This window comes from Mixophyes fleayi, chromosome 3 (genome assembly GCF_038048845.1).
Source record: "Mixophyes fleayi isolate aMixFle1 chromosome 3, aMixFle1.hap1, whole genome shotgun sequence".
Lineage (NCBI taxonomy): Eukaryota > Metazoa > Chordata > Amphibia > Anura > Limnodynastidae > Mixophyes > Mixophyes fleayi.
Genome location: NC_134404.1, coordinates 210,508,420 through 210,528,691, shown reverse-complemented (window position 1 = coordinate 210,528,691; position 20,272 = coordinate 210,508,420). Strand labels below are relative to the sequence as shown.

Below are 20,272 nucleotides of genomic sequence, written 5' to 3'. Positions count from 1 at the left end.
TGTGCAACATTTTTTATATGTTAGCAAATTATTTGGTAAATAGACCAAAAATGCTATTTATAAAATAAGATTTGTTGCTTTGTCGTGTTGTCGTTATGTCATCTTGTGGTGAAGTTTCCTTCCAGCAGTCAAACAATTGTTTTCAACCACAAAATGATGTTTTCAATATTTGCCACTCTGCTGCTAATAGGTTACTTTTTCAATACTAAATAACTATGTGAGATTTGGGAGTTTCACCTTGAGAGAGAGAGAGAGATGAAAAATGCTGAGACATGGATTGTCAATTCCGTGGTGCAGTGTGCTTGGCATATTACTAGAAGCAAAAACTGGCAAAATATGCCTTATTTCACAGTCAATGGAGAAATGAAACAAATATTTAGTGGAGCAGTATTTAGTTATGTTAGACAAAAATTTAGACCACTATTAAGAGATGTTTTGTGAATTGGGTTAAAAACACTGTTAGCAACATTGATACAATTTTAATGTCTTTTTGACAGCAAAAAGTATTTCCAAATGGCAGTGTGTCCAGTAGGTCATGAAATGTAATTTAGTAAATGGGGATGAGCTTGCTCTAAGTTCACAAGTAATAAATTAGTCATGCATGCATGACATTATGCTTATAATCTCTGATTAATTGGGCTAATGTGTTTGATCCATTAAAATACTTAACAGTCTGTAAATTGTAGATCATGACCTAAACTTTTTCTGATCTATAACATTTCATTTACACCATTTAAATCTAAATTACGATATCTATGCTAGGAAGAAAAGATTTCTGCAATTCCTGGATACATATGGCAATAGTACAAATACATGGCAAGATTTCAGGGGCAGCATGTTGACTTGTCGTTCCCCCTTGAGGTTTGTAATTTATGGGCAATTGTATTTCTAAATGAATGACATTAATTTAGATTAACTTCTGCTATGGGTGGGTGGGGTAAGGGTGCTAAGGCACAAAACAGGTTCTGAGGCCATCCGTGAATTTGAGAATATATCCCAAAATAAGGACTCGCCACCCATTAATGCTCATTTAAATATCTTGTTCCACAGCATGAAATCTGATGTGAGTGCAATAGGAGTGTACCTTGTCCACATTCAGCAAAGAATGCCCCAAGCTACATATCCTAACCTTAGTAGCAGCAAAAGTTTGCAGGAAAAAGACTTGTTACTAGAACTTTCTATACCTGGAAATATCTCTGATTTTATTATAGACCACACAATACATTTAGTAACACAACACCGCTTTTGATGCAATGCATGACCGATCCAGAGAGAATTTTGTCCGGATTAATCATTCAGTTAGACTCAGTATATGACACCTAACACTGTACATCATAACATAGTACTGTACTGCTATCATATACTGTATATTATAGATACCCTAGAAGTGCCCCATATCAAAAGTAGTGACCTAATGGTTAGCACTTCTGCCTCACAGTGCTGGGTTCATGAGTTCGATTCCCGACCATGGCCTTATCTGTGTGGAGTTTGTATGTTCTCCCCCTGTGTTTGCGTGGGTTTCCTCTGGGTGCTCCGGTTTCCTCCCACACTCCCAAAACATACTGGTAGGTTAATTGGCTGCTATCAAAATTGACCCTAGTCTGTCTCTCTCTCTGTCTGTGTGTGGGAGTATGTGTATGTTAGGGAATTTAGATTGTATGCTCCAATGGAGCAGGGACTGATGTGAATGAGTTCTCTGTACAGCACTGCGGAATTAGTCGCACTATATAAATAGCTGATGATGATGATGATGATTTTTTTCTTGTTATTGCTGTGGTTAAAACAAACCGAAAAAATATAGCTTGGATGCTGCCAGGCAAACAAGGGAACAGAGGAAAATGAAAAATAAATATATACGTTTGCTTGTATTATCACATCTAAAATCTAATTAATTTCACTACATATAAACATATAATGAGTTTTAAATAAATATGAAATTGTAGCTGATGACTTGACCAGTTACTATATGTTTATGCTTACATGCGTGTGCGCATATGTGTGTGTGTGCGCGTGTGTGTCAGAGTTGTCAACATTATCCTATTCACAAAGGAGGCATTTGTCTGGATAACTATTTCTATCCTAGCTTTCAACGGAACTATCTTCAACTCAGTTAATTATTTGATGTAATTGGTTTATTTTACAACAGTTAAATAACTAAATCTAACTGTTGGTCTTTAATCAGGGATAATGCTTTGTTAATGAAAAAAGTTACTTTATACTGTACCTTGTTTGAAATACCTCATTGTTGTGTCATTTGGGAGCTGAATTGTGCATAATGTCACTGCATAAATCTTGGCTTTCTGGAATTTCATCATTTTCTAAGAAACCACTGATTTAAATTTTATTTTACAATGAAAATGAACATGCACTCAATGCTGTATATAATATGTTTCCCTATTTTTGACAGATTGGATACTTTTGATGAACTGGGACCTTTTGATTTTAAAACGTCTCCTTCTTGGGCAAATAAAAAGTACCTGGGTAATTTTTTAAAACCTTTAAAATTTACTGATTCATATCTATCTAAATGGTCATACTTTAACATCAAAGACTGTAATATTTCATCTAGACATAAGTGAAACTGAATAACAATTGTTATTTACTTTAACAGGGTTGGTATGTTGGTCATACACGCTGGGATATTGGGCAAAATCAAAAGGATGATTATTGGCATGTGGGCAAATGCGGTCAGAAAATGGTCACTTTTATAGTCATCTTCCCACTGCACTAACTGGCCTGCATGATGCTGGAAGTGATCCGACTTGATATGATCTAATTTTAAGTGTGTGGCTACATTGTAAATTAACTCAGGATTGTCCTGTGTGTAGCAGTCAGTACATTTAAGAAGTGATTTGCAAGAAGAGTTGTTTATATAGCATCTCATATTAATTACAAATTACTCTTCATGGAGATCCTGCTGCTAACTTTCAGATAATGCAACCAATACACATTTTCAGTTACATTTTTATATTATATTCAAAGTGTTTCTTTAACATATTTATAATTATCCATTTAGCTCCAATTATCTGTCAATCATGGTATCTTGCCCTAATTGCATCATAAAGCCAAACAATTTGAAAGAAGATTTGATAGAAACAGCTATGTGAGGACACTTCATAAAAACAACTTTACTTTGCCATACATAAAGGTAATTTATATAAAAATATTATTTACCCGCTATTTACAGCTAATGTGTTAAAGTGTCCATACACAACAGCCAGGTTGTCTTAGATGAAATTTGGGATTTTACAGATGTCGGCCAAGACAATGATTATATCTGACCATTCATATGACCATCGTCTAAACCCACTGTGTCCCATAGGATCTTCCCAATATTACAATGTGTGTGTACATGCATGTGTATGAGCACTCTCAAACACGCTTCCAATAGAGTGTGTATAGCAGTTCCTTTTCCCTCTCAATTTTCAAATTACATGTAAACTACAGAGAAACAAGTATACCAGTACTGTAATTTTCCAGTATAGTGAATCTCCAGTGATATCTGGATAAATATGCGGCTAGATTTCTGTTCCCAATCCCAATGTTACAGTCAGGCTAAGTATAATTGAATCACAATTTATGTCCTTGCGTTACCAACATGTCAAAGTGGAGTGGGCCTACATTGCAACCCAGATTAAATGTTATCTGCAGTGATAGACCTCAAACAGTTGACAAATGAATATGGACCAGGCCATCTTTCTAATGAAATAAATTATCACTTTTATTGCATCTTGCACTGTTCCTGGTTTCATAAATCACAGTACACATTACATTATTGGTCTGCAGAGCTGACACTCTCCTATATTGACACTCTCTGTCTGTCACTCTCCAACTCCACTCTTTTTCTTCACTTTCGCCACCCCAACGTAATGCAGTATATCTCTTTCCTCTCACTCGTATATCCTGCCCCCTTTGTACTCACAGGGGGATAATATCCTCTTAGAGTGGACCATTCTCCTGACACTCTGCTCTCTGGCAAGTCAGGCTGACAGCACCTGACACGTCTGCACCTCTAAACTCACCCCATAGCTCACAGAGATATTGACAGCTATTCTTTGCTTCTCACTGGGTTCTGAAGTCTTCCTTTTGTAACTCAAACTCTCTCTCTGACACTCAAGCACATCTCTGTCTCTGCTAGGTGCCAGTGCCTATTTCTTGGAACTCCCACTGGCTCACACTTGACACTGGGCAGCTGGTAGTACCTCCTGCCCTGCTATCATTGTAATGGAAGGGACTCTAGTGGCCTTCATACTAAATGGAGAGCTTAAACCTGAAGTAGGTGGTTAGATTTGAACAGAAGGGAGTTGGAGTGTTCTGTAAATCTAACTTGAAATCTAGAACTAACATTATTCCCCCCCCCCCTCCCTGGACCACTGAAATGAGTGCTCAAATGCTTTGGTACCAACACTACACTAGTAGCCCACTCCAGAAGCGGTTCCATTCATTCACAACACTCATGCAAAGGGGAATGTTACAGAAATAAAACATGTTTCTCTTCATTTTCTTCTCAGTAATTTGAATGATAAACATATTTTTCCTACAATTACGACGGGCCTGATTCATTAAGGAAAGTTAAGTAAAAAATTGAGTAAGTAGTCTCCTGGACAAAACCATGTTACAATGCAAGGGTACAAATTAGTTTTCTATTTTGCACATAAGATAAATACTGTCTGTTTTTTCTTTTAGCACACAAATATCAACGTTAAATTATAGTGTACAAATAAGCTGTCAATTATTTGGGTAATACATGAAAAAGCAGACAGCATTTAACTTAAGCGCAAAATAGAAAACTAATTTAAACCCCTTGCATTGTAACATGGTTTTGTCCAGGAGACTACTTTCTCAATTTTTTACTTAACTTTCCCTAATGAATCAGGCCCAAAGGCATTAACTTTTTTTTTAATTGCAGCTAATTTTATTTCCCTGGAGACCACATTTCTGGTGAGCAGTGTCATTTTTGTCTTCGTTGTGGAGGAATGGATTTGGGACTATGCTTGTACGATAACTGTGATTCATGTTGCAGTAACATCACTAGGTAAGTCACACTGAGTTTCCAACATATTAAGAACATGGGTGGAAAACTACCACAGGTCTAATCTGCATACTTTTTCAAGTCTAATCACCCACTAATAAGCTGAGGATTCTGTTGTAGAGGTCCCAAACTATAATTGAACTGCCTGGATCCCTTAATATAAATAAATAGAAAATTACACTTTCCTATTTAAATACACATAGATTTTTTTAGGATTGACAGGCCCCATAGCAAACTTTGGCCCAGTGATGCTGCTGTATCCCCTGGTCCCCCAGCTATGCTCTGAAAAGAGAACAGTGGGGTCTTCTTCTGTGCATGCGTGGCTGGCAGAGAATGGGACTCCATTCCCTTCTGCTCCCTTCCTCTTGTCTCCCATCCTCCTTTTTGGTATAAATCTATTCCTTCATGTACATTAATTAATTTCCAATGGGTTTAGTGTTTCTGTATTATACATTCTGAACTGCTCTTGAGTTATTTGATTCATGTAACATGTAAATTATGTGATTCGCTTAATGAGAATGGTTGAGATATTACAGTAAGGCAGAGAGCTCATTAGCTCTGTTCTGACTGCTGATATCATGTGTCCTTTTGCTAGCTCAGAGTGCCTGTGATCATCACCCCTTCCTCCTAGAACAAAGCTCAGCTCTGCTCTCCATTAAATATATCCTACTCAGAGGAGGCTGATCGGTGCCTTCTGAACAGAATGCTACTATACTTGTGCTGTGCATATATGAGCTGATGGGCCAGGAGGGCAGAGTATGTGAAAGAGAGAATAATGGTCAAGGGGGGCATTATGATGAAAGGGGGATAATGATAAAGGGAATGATGAAGGAGCTAAAAAATGGGTGATGAGAGAGGCATAAGGATGATAGAGGAGGAAAAGAGTTTGAAAGGAGGAAATAATGATGATATGGAGAAATAATAGGAGAAAAGAGGATGGTGAAGGAGGAAAGAGGGTGATGATGATGGGGATACATGTACAATGGGAGTGAAAGCACACATCAAAGCATTCAGTAACATTACTTAAATCACAAAATAGTATGGAAATTGTTATAAACATATAACAGCATTATATGTTATGTCTTTCTTCACACCCCATGATTTTTCCACCTACACAAAGACAAAGTCAACACAATTCAGCAAGTTGTTTCCTGATGTCAGATCAAGTACACGCCACCCTCCTTCTCCTTCACACCCCAATCCACCCTAAGTTAATTTTCCCCAGTAATGAAGGACACAGTCTCTGCACTCATCTCATCATCACACCCTATGACCTGCTGTTTGATCCTATTCCTTCTCAACTTCTCTGCTCCCTCTTCCCCAATGCATGTCCTTCTATAGCTCACCTTTTCAATCTGTCTCTCTGGAACATTTCCTTCCTCCTTTAAACATGCACTCATCCAGGGCCGGACAGAAAATTACTACTTTGGGCCGGTGCATGAACCGGCCCAAGTCTCTATTACTCTATTACTCTGGGACTAGACACCTTTCATAACTGGCCGTGGCCCCTTCTCCCCTCCGTTCATTTGGATTGTCACATGAGACGCGCACCATGTGACAGGTGCCGTCCCATTTGGGAACTGCCGTAGATGCACGGGTGGAATAATATAAGGAGGGGTGTTGATTTTATGTGTGTGTAGTATATAACTATAGTGTGTGTGTGTGTGTGTGTGTGTAGTATAGAACTATAGAGTGTGTGTGTGTGTGTGTGGGCAGCATATAAACTATAGTGTGTGTGTGTGTGTGTGTGTGTGTGGGCAGTATATAAACTATGGTATGTGTGTGGGCAGTATATAAAGTATAGTGTGTGTGTGTGTGTGTGTGTGTGTGTGTGGGCAGTATATAAACTATAGTGTATAGGGCAGCACAGTGGCCTAGTAGTTAGCACTTCTGCATCGCAGCACTGGGGTCATGAGTTTGATTCCCGACCATGGCCTTATCTGTGTGGAGTTTGTATGTTCTCCCTGTGCTTGCGTGGGTTTCCTCCGGGTGCTCCAATTTCCTCCCACACTCCAAAAACATACTGGTAGGTTAATTGGCTGCTATCAAAATTGACCCCAGTCTCTCCCTCTCTGTCTGTCTGTGTGTGGGTGTGTGTCTATATTAGGGAATTTAGACTGTAAGCTCCAATGGGGCAAGGACTGATGTAAATGAGTTTTCTGTACAGCGCTGCAGAATTGGTGGCGCTATATAAATAAATGATGATGATGATGATAGTGTGTGTGTCTGTGGGCAGTAAATAAACTACAGTGTGTGGGCAATATATAAATATAGTGTGTGTGGGCAGTATATAAATTTAGTGTGTGTGTGTGTGGTCAGTATATAAATATAGAGTGTGTGTGTGGGCAGTATATAAACTATAGTGTGTGTGTGTGTGTGTGGGCAGTATATTAACTATAGTGTGTGTGGGCAGTATATAAATATAGAGTGTGTGTGTGGGCAGTATATAAACTATAGTGTGTGTGGGCAGTATATAAATATAGTGTGTGAGGGGGGCATATATGTTAATATAATGTGTGGAGGAGGGCAGTATGTTAATATAACATGTGATTGAAGGGAGGGGGGTCTTAATATAGTGTGGGAGGTAGGGTATTTAACAGTGGAGTGCAGATGGGGGCTAATTATTTAATGAGTGCTATTTTATTTGTGGGATGATGGTGGGACAATTTAAATTATTGGTGGGGCTATTTAATTTAATATTGGAGCCTATTAATTTAAGGTGAGGTGACGGGACCCTTAATTAAAAGCAAAGGTTGTTTGGGACTATTGATTGAATATGGGACTGATTTTTGGGAGGAGGGTTATTTATTAATTGTGATTGTGAATATGATTTTTTTAATGCCGATGATAGTTATGGGAAATGGTTATATTAAACATAAATGTATTTAATTTATTGCTGGGGCTGTTTGGTGGGAGTGAAAAAGGTTTATTTATTAAATGAAAATACTATTAATTTAATGTTGGGGCTGGTAGAAGGGAAATAAATCTATTTAGCAAATGTGAATATTATTATTTTAATGTTGGGGTTGGAGGGAGGCCTAATTATAAAACGTGTGTGTTACTGATTTAACACTGGGGATGGTTGGAATTTTCTAAATCTCATGTACCCATTTTTTTCCAAATAGGGTATCCAACATTCCAGGATCCAGACAAGCAGCAACTGATCTAAAGACACCAGCAGCCACAAGTGATGAAAGTGACAAGAACAGGTAGAAGAGAGCAGGACAGTCTGCCAACTGTCCTGAATCTGGAGGGACAGTCCAAAATTTGGGTGACTGTTTCACTTAGTCAGGATTTGGACAGTTGGGAGGTATGTCGTGCTTCCCACTGTACTACTCCTGAAGGCAGAACTGTGTGCACCTAACAGTAGTGCACACAGTATTGCCTGTGTATTGTATAAAATTTGTCTTAAATGATAAGCCTGTCACATCATTTGGACCCCTGTCTAAAGTGTCCAGGCCCCCTAGAGCCTTAATCCAGCTCTAGGCCAGGGTGTCAGATTGACACCTAGTGCTCTTTCCAGTTCCACCCCTAATATTATTTGTTTTAGGTTAATCCTTAAACAAATAATAACTCTATTAGCATATAGGGCAAAGCAAAAATCAATCCCTTTGCTGGCAAAAACATCAGAATTTTTAAAGCAAACAGGCTTTTTGCATTATGATAAATCCCATTATAATCAGACAGGTATGTACAGAAAAAAAAGTGCTATAGGGAGAAGGAACATATAAAATAATATGCAACATTAAATGAGATTTCTTTTTTTGTTGCATTATTTATTTTCATTATTTCAGATTTGTCGTTTATAATAATATAGTATAGCATGGTTAAGCAACACTAAAATAGCCTCTTGATAAATATATATTGTGCTGAAAACCACCCTTTAAGGATGGGTCGCTACTTTTGGACCAGTGTGGTGTGCTTGCCCCCTGGGCTAAACTCTGCCAACCCTCCCCTGCACTTATCTCACCAATCCTAAAGAAACCATCTCTTGATCCAGTCTTTCTGTCCAACTACTGTCCAATTCCTCTACTCCCCTTTGCCTCTAAGCTACTTGAGGTATAACCGACTATCGCAATTTCTCTTCTATTTTTTCCTTCATAACTCTCTACAATTGGGTTTCTGCCCCCAACATACCACAAAGGCTGCACTGACAAAATTGATCATTTGTCATACTCATCCTCCTTTAGATCTCTGTTGCTTTCAACACTGTTGATCACTCTCTTCTCTTGCACACACTTCACTTCTTCACTTCCATGGCCTTTGTGACAAAATTCTTTACTGGTGCACTTCCTACCTTTCTAATCGCTCCTTCAGTGTCTTTACCTCTGGTACATTCTCACCTCCACTATCTGCTGGGGTAATTTAAGGCTCTGCTCTCCACCCTCTGCTTTTCTCACTGTACATTTTTCTTAATGAATTAATTTGCTTTTTTGTCCTTAAGTATCACCTCTACATTGATTACATCCAAATCACTCTCCTATCCTGACCACTCATTCTCTACTCTCTTGTGTAACCAAGTGTATTTCATATACACACATAAAATATGTTGTGAATATGTACTTATATATACATAAGCATTAGAGAAATAGGTTCCCCTAAGAATATAATAATGTGACCTTATTAACTGAATGTGTAACTATAAAGTCTCTGTCACTGAAATATTTGATCTTTTTGACCTTGTGTTATTGGTACATTTATATGTATTATATGCAATAAAGATTCTCCAAAGTGTTCACTGTGGTTCCAAAGCACAATTTATTTATTTTTTGCAAAATAGAGAACAGGCAAAGTATCGCATGCATACGTTTGTGCAGTTAACACCAACACAAGCTTCTATCAGAACACTCTGGTTTCCAAAGCCAGAGGTGAACATTCTATACACTGTACAGTTATAAAACACAGTGGGGCATATTCAATTAGGTTTCCGGACCGCGGGATCACGCCTAAAACGGGCCGTGGAGTTAATCCATGATACCACAATAACATGCATTTTCTTTCGCATCCCATAGGATTGCGCACGAAAATCTGCGTTATTGCGGTACCGTATTACCGGCAATACTGCACACTTTCCGCGGTAACGCGCATTACCACGGACCGGAATCCTAATTGAATATGCCCCAGTGACTTCACACTGTAAGGTTGATGGGTCATGACCTCCCAAGTACTTTCCGCCTCTAGACCTTTATAAACTGGTTCTTTTATGACATCTCTGGAGTTGCTATTTGGTGTATGAAAAGTGGTATTAGCTATAACTAGCGTTCGCAATGTGCGACTGCCTCTTAAATAGTACCAGAAAAGTTCTCATGTGGTTATGAACAGAATGATGTCATTAATATGTTGATATGTTAATATGTTGGAAACACTAATAAGCTTGTTTACCACATTATGTTTTTGAAATTAAACTTATTTACATGTTGCAAAGATTATGATTCAGTTGCGTATTAATCGCATCGCAACTAAATGTAGTGTACAGAAATTATTGATTACCACCTTTGTCCAATTATTAAAATTCAACATAAGTATAAAGGAATCTAGAGACTAGTTATTAATGTGTTAACAATTTTATATACATACTCTCATAATTAAGGTCTCAAGCTGAAATAACAAGGATGTGCTATATAGACTGGAGTTAGTGGGATCTTACTTATCTTAGAGCATAGCCTCTTAGTGGTAAGGAGGCCGTAAAGTCTCCTTAAATTCAACAATGAAGTTTAAAGCATCTGGCCAATTAAGCTCCGTATTATCTACTCACTTGTGGAAAGCCCCACATTTGTGAATTAAGAAAAAACTGTTTGGGCATGAGCAGCTGCTCTAATGGTACCAGTTTTGTAGCATTTTTGAGACACATTATTTAAGAGTATTTTAAAATCCTCTATTTGGAACATTTATTTTTTTACATCTAGAAATATGGTCCACATTGACCACAATTGCATAGACTGACAAAGTAGCAGAGCAGCTACTTTTACAACCAATTAAAAAAAAATACTCTGTTTTAGTAATTTAAGGAGCTTATGTAAAAAATAAAAAATAGCTGTATCTTTTATTGATTGAACTTATTTTATGTTAAATCAAAAGAATTTTTATAGATGTTCATTACAGTAATTATATATTATTTTCTGAAAAGGTAATATGCGTTATGATGATGTCTGCTTGTTTAACATAATTGGTGAACTTTTTCTAGTTAGTATATTTCATGCTCTGTTAAACATATTTTGTGTTAAGCCAACAAAGCTTAACACAAGTTAACCTCTGAATTTCCACCTTACATCTGACATTATCCATTAATAAATCTTTTAAAGAAAAGCTTAAATTATAAATCATGGAACTGAAGCTGAAAAAATAATTTAAAATTTTGTTTCTGTAGTTATGATGGAATTCCCTATCGTGGCACATTGGTGGACCTCCATAGGTAAAGGTATACCTTTTTAGTAATTAGGTTGTGTTTGGAGCTTACTGATGTAAAGTGAATGCTTTATTACAATAAATGCATTGAAGAGTACTGAAAAAATGTGCATTAGTAATGATAATTGAATTTGAGGTTCTTGATGTGTCTTGTTTAAGGCATTGCATATTTAATTATTGCACTTTCCTGATTTGACTGACTCTTGCACTATATGTAATCAAAAACATATTGCATAATGATTAGAGATGAGCGGGCTCGGATATCTGAAATCCGAGCCCACCCGAACGTTGCCGATCCGAGCCGGATCCGAGACAGATCCGGGTATTCCCGCCAATTGCAAAACTGAAACCGAGGCTCTGAGTCATAATCCCGCTGTCGGATCTCACGATACTCGTATTCTATAAATTCCCCGCTAGCCGCCGCCATCTTCACTCGGGCATTGATCAGGGTAGAGGGAGGTTGTGTTAGGTGGTCCTCTGTCCTGCTATATCTCGTACTGTGCTGTGCTGTGCTGTGCTGTGCTCAGTCCAAAAAAGTTATAAAAAAAATAATTATAAAAAAAAGAAATTTAAAAAAAATATCCAAAAACAATCCTGCAGTATAAGTCCATTGGTACTGCAATATTACAAAGTTCACTGATTCTGCAGAATAGACTGGGAATTAGTGGAAATGATTGTTATTGAATGTTATTGAGGTTAATAATAGCGTAGGAGTGAAAATAAACCCAAAAACTTGATTTTAACACTTTTTATGTTTTTTTCAAAATAAATCCGAATCCAAAACCTTAAATCCGAACCAAAACCTTTCGTCAGGTGTTTTGCGAAACAAATCCGAACCCAAAACCTCAAGCAAATCCGAATCCAAAACACAAAACATGAGACACCAAAAGTGGCCGGTGCACATCCCTAATAATGATACATGAACTAGTCTGCCTTTCAGTTAGATCTGATTGTGGCAAGGTAGCCATAGTGTGTGATTAGAGGTTATATGCTCTTGTGGCATTAGGCTCAAGGACATTTGATAAAACTGTTCCGCAGTTAACAGTGCAAAAATGAGGAGTGGTCCATAGTACTCAATTCAGTTCTATTTTCATACATATTATTACAGGAAATCAGTATATATCATCATCATCTATTTGTTTATATAGCACCACTAATTCCACAGTGCTGTACAGAGAACTCATTCATATCAGTCCCTGCTCCATCTACGATATCTGCTGCGATGCTGTGATAATAAGTCTAGTTAATAAGTCTAAGATATTAAGTCTGAAATTTGCGGTTTTCTGTTTTCGGGCATTTAAGTGTGAATTTTGGTTTGATAAATAGGCCCCTAAACCTTATCCACCTTTCACAAATGAAAAATTAAGCAATCTCTAGACAGCAGCAAACTGTCTCCCAAGTCCACCTACCAAAATAATATATAAGGAAGATTAGAGGACAAAACATAATATGTAATGAAGAAATGTTACCTTTTCCAAAATGGACTGGTTGCAGATATTGTCATAAAATATTGTAATGGTTAATTCCCGGTCCGCTGGGGTGTCCGGAAAAGAGGATTAGTAATGGTACATTTGACTACAATGAAAATGTTCCACTTTAAGAATTTAAAATTTGGTCGGGCAGCATTCTGAAAACTAAATACCAAACTGATTAATAAAGACTTCAATACGGATAAAACCTTTGCCATACTACCAGTGAGCATACTTCATAAAGACCTGGGAAATCGGTTATATTGGAACCACTGGTAAATGCAAATGCAAAGTGCCAGGGAGTAAGATCGTGAAGGACACAATATAAGATCACCCTCTCTAGAAATGATCGAGAACATAAGAAATATCCGCCTCAGATGGCATACCTTGGTTCCTGTTCAAACCCAACAAGGGGGGTTTGAGCTGCAGGCAATTGTGGTGATTAAGCTGCTTGATAAAATGTCATAAAGCAAAAATGAATTTAGATATACCAAGACCACACTTTAATATAGGTTTGAATAAAATCAGTTTATTAATTCAACTCCTCCTCATCTTATAGAAGGCTCTGAATCAACTTTACATTCAAGGGGACTGTAGTAATATTTTGAGTCCCAAAATAATATTTTATCTTGTATTATATATAGTAGTTAAAAGCCTGTCAAAATGACAGAAAAAAAATAAGAGTAAGCACTATTAATCCATCTTATGTTGTCAAAGAAATTTTTGGAATGTTCGTGCTGTCCTTTCAATAAGTGCTCAATAACAGGGGCAGACCTTATTGCATCCAATTTGACTTTACCCTTGTGGCCACATTGACTGAATAGTTTGTCAGATGGCTGCTCATCAGCAAAATGCTTAGCATGGCAAAATTTACAAATACTGTTCAAGGGGCCACAGTTATAAGCATTAATATTTGTTTCATCAAAGTTACCGACATCATGAATGGTGTAGCATCTTGTTCACTGTAGGTGTTAACATGATATTACCTCTGTCCTGTTAGCTCTTCAATTGTTTTCTCTATGATGGGCAATTTGCTGAGGAGTCATATTTGCATGGCAAAAATGATCACTTTTGCATTCTCTTTGGTCATTAGTCATAGTCTATCGTTGGGCTTTATCCCGCTCTGCCTTTAATCTTTTTGCTTCTTCTTGTTGTCATGCAATTACTGCCACAACAGACATTTACCTTTTAGGTGGCATCGCAGTTACACGTTGCTGCTTAAATTAATTAGTATATTCCTATTAATTTAACAGTAAGTGCAAATAAAACGAATGGATAGAAAATCGAGTTAATTTGGAATAGCAAAAGTCGTCCTAAATGGTAACTGCCACACACAAAATCTAAATAAACCAAACAAAGAAAGCCCAAGAAAGGAACAAAATCTAGTCAGTAGCAATAGTCAAGAGTCATTTGAAAACATTTTACCAAATATGTTTGTGTGTTTTGTGTATGCATTTATAAAGGTGAGGAGCAGCATTAGCCATATATATATATATATATATATATATATATATATATATATATATATATATATAAGAAAATAGGTAAAAACACAGCTAGTCTGCAGCAGCAGGCTGCAGACAGGGTTAAATTTTCCCTTGGATCCTTTTTCAGCACATACACGCATAGGTGTTCCACATGAGTGTAGTTTTGCTGTGATTTGTTTGTAGTGCTTGGGTGGAGGATAAAGACAAGGGGTCTGATTCATTAATGATCTTAACTTCAGAAACTTCTTATTTCAGTCTTCTGGACAAAACCATGTTACAATGCAAGGGGTGCAAATCAGTATTCTGTTTTGCACATAAGTTAAATACTGACTGTTTTTTCATGTAACACAAATACTTGATAGCTTATTTGTACACTGAAATTTAATGTTGATATGTGTGTGCTACATGATAAAACAGTCAGTATTTAACTTATGTGCAAAACAGAATACTAATTTGCATTGCATTGTAACATAGTTTGTCCAGGAGACTGAAATATGAAGTTTCTGAAGTTAAGATCCTTAATGAATCAGGCCCACTGTCTGTATTTGTGGGTGGGACCACCAATGCCAGGTAGTGGCCGGCTAGTAGTCAGGCAACTACTGTGTAGCCAGACGTAGGGTTGTGGGAGTAATGTGATGATTTTACTGGATGTGTCTGCTGGAACCAATTATGAAACTGTTTAACCCATCCTGACAACTGCTAATAAACAGTGAAGTCGTTCAGCCAAGCTGTGTGAAGCTCCAGTGAATGCCGTGCTTTATCACAATATATATATATATTTATAGCTATATATCTATATCTCTCTCTAAGTATATATTAGTATGCATTCTACAAACCATAATACGTTTTGGAAAGACCAGCTAACCATCCCTATGTAAGATACTTGAAAGGTGGTGTGTAATTAATATAAAAGCATTTATGCTCATTTGCCCATATTTTTTATTTTTTTTAACTCTTTATTTTCAACAACAACATGAGTTACAAACAATCCGAAGTGAGAATACAGAGATACTGTATACAAAACAAAACAATAATCATAATTGGTATGATCCAACTGTAAGTCTTGGAAAGGCTCGTTAATAGGAAACCCTACGTTGTTGTGTTTTTCCTAAGTTTTATTGAAAAGAAAAAGGAGAGAGGGGGGAGATAGGGGGGAAGAAAGATAAAGAGAGAAAAAAGTTAAGAGGGGAAAAGGACAGAGGGATCATGTGCCCATATTTTAATACTCTTAATATTATGATTTATGTTCAGCAAAGTCACCAATGTAAATAATGTTGGAGAGAGAGGGCACTTTCGATGTGTCCTTCTCTTATTAAGTATAGGATTAGAGAAGGTAGCCTCAAATAAAAACCGATGACTATGAGAGATAAAAAGCATCAACAGCATTTCCCCAAACCAATATTATTTATGTACACAGAATAAATAGTGTCTAAAGTATCACAAGACATGTTAGTATTAAGGTGAGCAACATAGCCTGTCTGCGTCCTGCTCGTTTCCAATTAGTTTAAACTACGAGCCTGGTGATGTAGCACAAAACCAACTTGGTATTTATGGTGCTAGTAAAGCGTATTACATTTAGAGTCTAGCATTTTTTAGGAGAAAATATTGCTACATATTTGTGGAGAACTGAGAAGATATTTGCTTAAGAGCCATCTAAAAGAGATTATCAAGAGTGATAATTATAAGTGAGTAATCTTACTTCAAAAAACCAGCAATCTTATCAGACATATAGCTAACTTAAAATGAGGTGGTCTGTTCTTGACTTCAATTTACGCAGATAAGCAGTTTTTCTAAATATCCCAAATTTGACATGAGGGATGTCTGGTAGCATATCCCTAAGATAGATGTGATAAGGTTTATGATGTGGGACCCTTGGTTATGACATGGCTGTTACTATGAGTGTTTCATCTTATGTCCTTAGGCTAGGGTCACCTGAGTTTATTACTTGGTGGTTCTCTAAAAAAATTATTAGGGGCATTTTCAATTAGGTCCGGTTATTGCGACTACCCACAGCTGCGCGTGTAAAGTGACAATAATATGGTACTGCAACATCGCGGATTTCCCTTTGCAACCCTATGGGGTGTGCACGGAAATCTTCAATGTTGCTGTAACAGGTTGTCAGTGGGAGTGTGTATCCGCGATCTTTAGACCTAATTGAATGTGCCTCTTACTGTCCATACTTACAACCCATTTTTAAACCTGCAAATGATAATATTTTTTTATTTACAGAACTATCCTAAGTATAGTGATTATGTGGAGTTTCTGGTAACAGCTGCACTCAGGAAACCATTCTCATAGAAAACGTTGTTACCAGACCTTTCACATGATCAGGATATGCATGTGGAGGCTTACAGGTTGCAGAAAGAGGTTAAATATTTAGAGCATGTCAATGTGTTATTATTAGACAGATGTATCCACACAAAAATCTCTGCCAAGAGCCCCTTTCAAAATGATGAAGATGAATGGGAGAAGATAGAGAAAAAGGATGATGGATAAGGGTTATTTAATCTGCAGAATGGACCATAAAGTAAGCATTTTTAAATCTGTTATCATCAGAGAAATGAACATATATTTTACTGATGGTTTATATAGCAAGAACAAATTCCTAAGGCGGCCTTCAAAACAAAGGTCATGCAATGCAGGAAAAAAATAAAGTAGTTTTCAATCTTGTAAAAGTCCAATAAACAATGAAATGAAATTAAGAGGTTTTGTTTTGTTAGTCATTGTTTGTTAGAGTTCAAAACGATCTCAGATTATATGAAATTTATCGCCATCTAGTGTTATCAAGTTACAATTTGTATTGTGCTGCAAATGACAACTATAGTTTGAATAATTTCATTTTATTTGTGGAAAGTTAAGGAATACTAACCCTACTCACTCATTCCTTAATAAGTCAATATTTTAGTAAAATACTATTTATAAATAGAATCACACATCAATCAAGGATGTGTTTGTGTTTTAAAGAAGGATATTATTCTGGCATCATCTATATAAGAGTAAAGATAAACAATGATATATGTGAACAAAAGTGTAGCAATAAAACTAATATATCAGATAAAAAGAGAACGTTTGGAAAACATCTATGATAATAATAGTAGTACCTTCATACCTAACTGTACCAGATCACATATCTGAAAATAAATAAATAAGATGTACACTGAATATTTGTAGACATCGTAATGATTGGGTTGTACCCTTGCCACTCTGTGGCATCTGTGCTGTGGTAAACAGGGAATGTAAACTGATGTCTGTTCATTGAGCAAAATCCATTTATCAAAGCTGTCTTTGCTGTGTATGAAAATGAATGTTTTGTATAAACATTTTTCTTCAATGTTGTTAACTCCTTGGCATTTTTTTTCTTGATTTATCAAATATACTTTCAACATAACTCTTCTTTTCTTGCATGAATTTAGGTATTGGTTTGACCACAATGGTTTGTGGAGGACAAATCCTGGCCTATCTTCTCTACAAAGACAACTTCATCTATCCAGACCTTGATGGTTTTTAAGCTACTCTTGTTGGAGAACACAACTAAGCATTACTTGAGTGACTATACTGGAGGGACAGTAGGTGGCGCTGTATATTAAGTTGTCACTGTGTGGCCTTCTACCTCTTCGAGTTAATTCTCCATGTTGCGAGTTTATACCTGTACTGGTCACAGTGAAGTTTTTGCCACAATTTTTCCCTGCGTGTTGATGCTTGAACATAGAAGCACAACCTACAGTAGGTTATGGGTCCAGAAACTGCACAGCAGAAGAGTACAATCAATCTTTAAGTGAAATCTGCAAAGCGTATGTGGGTAACTCAACACTGTATTTCAAATAAGGAATATAGAAAGAAAAATAAATGGCTGGAAGCTCAGAGCTTAAACCTCACAGCGGCTAAACTGAACAATGACAAATATCAGCTGTTGCAATTTAAGGTGGAGATGCTGCAATCCAGAGAGGATTTGTGGTACGTTATTACAACAGAGAGACCAGAGGTTAATAAATAAGAATGGGATGTGAAAAACAGACAGGCACATACAACCGTAAATGTATTAGTTGAAGCAGAATAGAGATTATGACAAATAGCATGTAGTATGTATTAAAGGTTCAGTGTAAATAGTAAGCTAGTTCTGCTGGGGAAGCTATACCAAATGAGACTTAGGAAAGGAAAATACATGCAGGAGCATGTAAATGAAATGCTAGAGGTAGTAGCTCAACTCCGATCAATGGGTAGGGACATAAAGCATAGCCATGTGGTAGCCATATTTCAGAGCAGTCTACCTGACACATACAGTGCACAGTTTGTGTGCAAAGCTTGTGAACGCCAGCCTTATAAATGAATACCAGCGTAGAAAGGAATGCATACAAGAGCAGGGAATAGCAAAATAAATTAAATGGTCAAAAAAAGAGAATTTTGTGAGCATGAAAGCAGGCCATCAGATGGGTCTTTCTACTGACTTATGTGGACTATCTTGTAGTATTCTTTGGGCAAGAAGGGGATAAAATCAAAATACAATATTTTAATACAAATGATAAACATAAATTATCTGACTATTCAAATTGAGTGAGTAGCAAATGACAGTTTCCTTCTTAATCAAGCAAAAGAACAGACATAAAATACATATTGATGATTTGGGGATGATTGATACAAAATCAGTAAGAACTGCCATGGAAACTAACTATAGGAATATTGCTCTATATTTCCACTGTCACCAGTCCTGATATTGCAACCACAGTTGTATTCTTATGTGGAAATGTCTCAAAGCCAAGTCAACTTTATTAAAATACAGTAAAAAGGCTTATATTGAAAAGGAACCATGAACTTTCAACTGAGAATTCTAGCAACTGGCAAATTCAGTCTGAATGGATACAGATTGGGCTGGAGACTCTTCTGATAGAAAGTAGCTAGTTGGCCTAGCAGAAAGCAATCACCTGTAACACTTTCATCAGCAGAGGCAGACAGTCATGAGGTGATACGGCTGAGACAGCAATTAGGTAGCTAAGGACAGCAGCAGGTGAACTGCCAGAAGTCTTTGAAGGTAACCAATGATTCTTGCACTAGCGCAGAGACAATGGTTTAACCTGAGAATCAAGCAGATTGATGTCAAGTATCATTTCCTGAGAGACCTACAAGGCCTTCTACAATTTCCTGTTACAGTATGTATGTGCAACGTTGTTAAGAATACCTATTAAATGTTAGCCACCAATTTGGCAATAGATTTATTAACAGTAATAAACTTTCATGTGAGAGACTGTGAAATCATAGCAGTAGTTTAACCGTATATAAAGCGGACTACTTGGGTTTAGAATTTTTTCTATTATTATTATTCTGGTACAACTGTATTATGGAATAACAGTATACATGGTATAAACATTATAAAGAAAGGGAAAAAAGTAAGGGAAATCAGTGGGAGAGGTAGGATGGGGAAAACGAAAGGAAGTCCCTCAGTACCATTTGACTGAATCTCTGAATCGTCAGAGAAGTTGTGGTGGATTGACAGGACTCCTTCATGAATTGTAGACATAAAGGGGTAGCGACCATTTAAAACCTAGGATAGTCCGTTCAGGTCTCTGCCTGAGAAGGTGATGGGTTTCCAGTGGATAGGGGACAATGAAAGAAATAAGATCTCACATTTTCAAGCCAAGCGGCTCATGGAAAAAGGAGAAGTAAAAGATGCCACCAAAACTATCATCCACGTTCTCATTATCTCACGCCTCGACTACTGCAACCTCCTCCTCACCGGCCTCCCCTTCTTCCACCTCGCCCCCATCCGCTCTATTCTGAACGCGGCTGCCAGACTCATCTTCCTCTCTCGCCGTTCCTCCTCCGCTTCCCCTCTCTGCCTTGCCCTACACTGGCTCCCCATCCCCTACAGAATCATCTTCAAACTC

The 20,272-nt window shown here is 37.2% G+C and overlaps 1 protein-coding gene across 1 annotated transcript in view; it reads left to right on the top strand.

Moving 5' to 3' along the window:
* The window catches only part of TMEM244 (transmembrane protein 244), a 31,979-nt gene extending 12,392 nt beyond the window's left edge, over positions 1–19,587 (top strand). Inside the window, exons 3-6 of the mRNA XM_075203060.1 lie at positions 2,408–2,481; positions 4,910–5,035; positions 11,400–11,444; positions 17,807–19,587. Of these exons, the coding sequence (XP_075059161.1) occupies positions 2,408–2,481; positions 4,910–5,035; positions 11,400–11,444; positions 17,807–17,901 (340 nt within the window). The 3' untranslated portion in view covers positions 17,902–19,587. The remainder of the gene's footprint in view (positions 1–2,407; positions 2,482–4,909; positions 5,036–11,399; positions 11,445–17,806) is intronic.
* Positions 19,588–20,272: the final 685 nt, after the last annotated feature.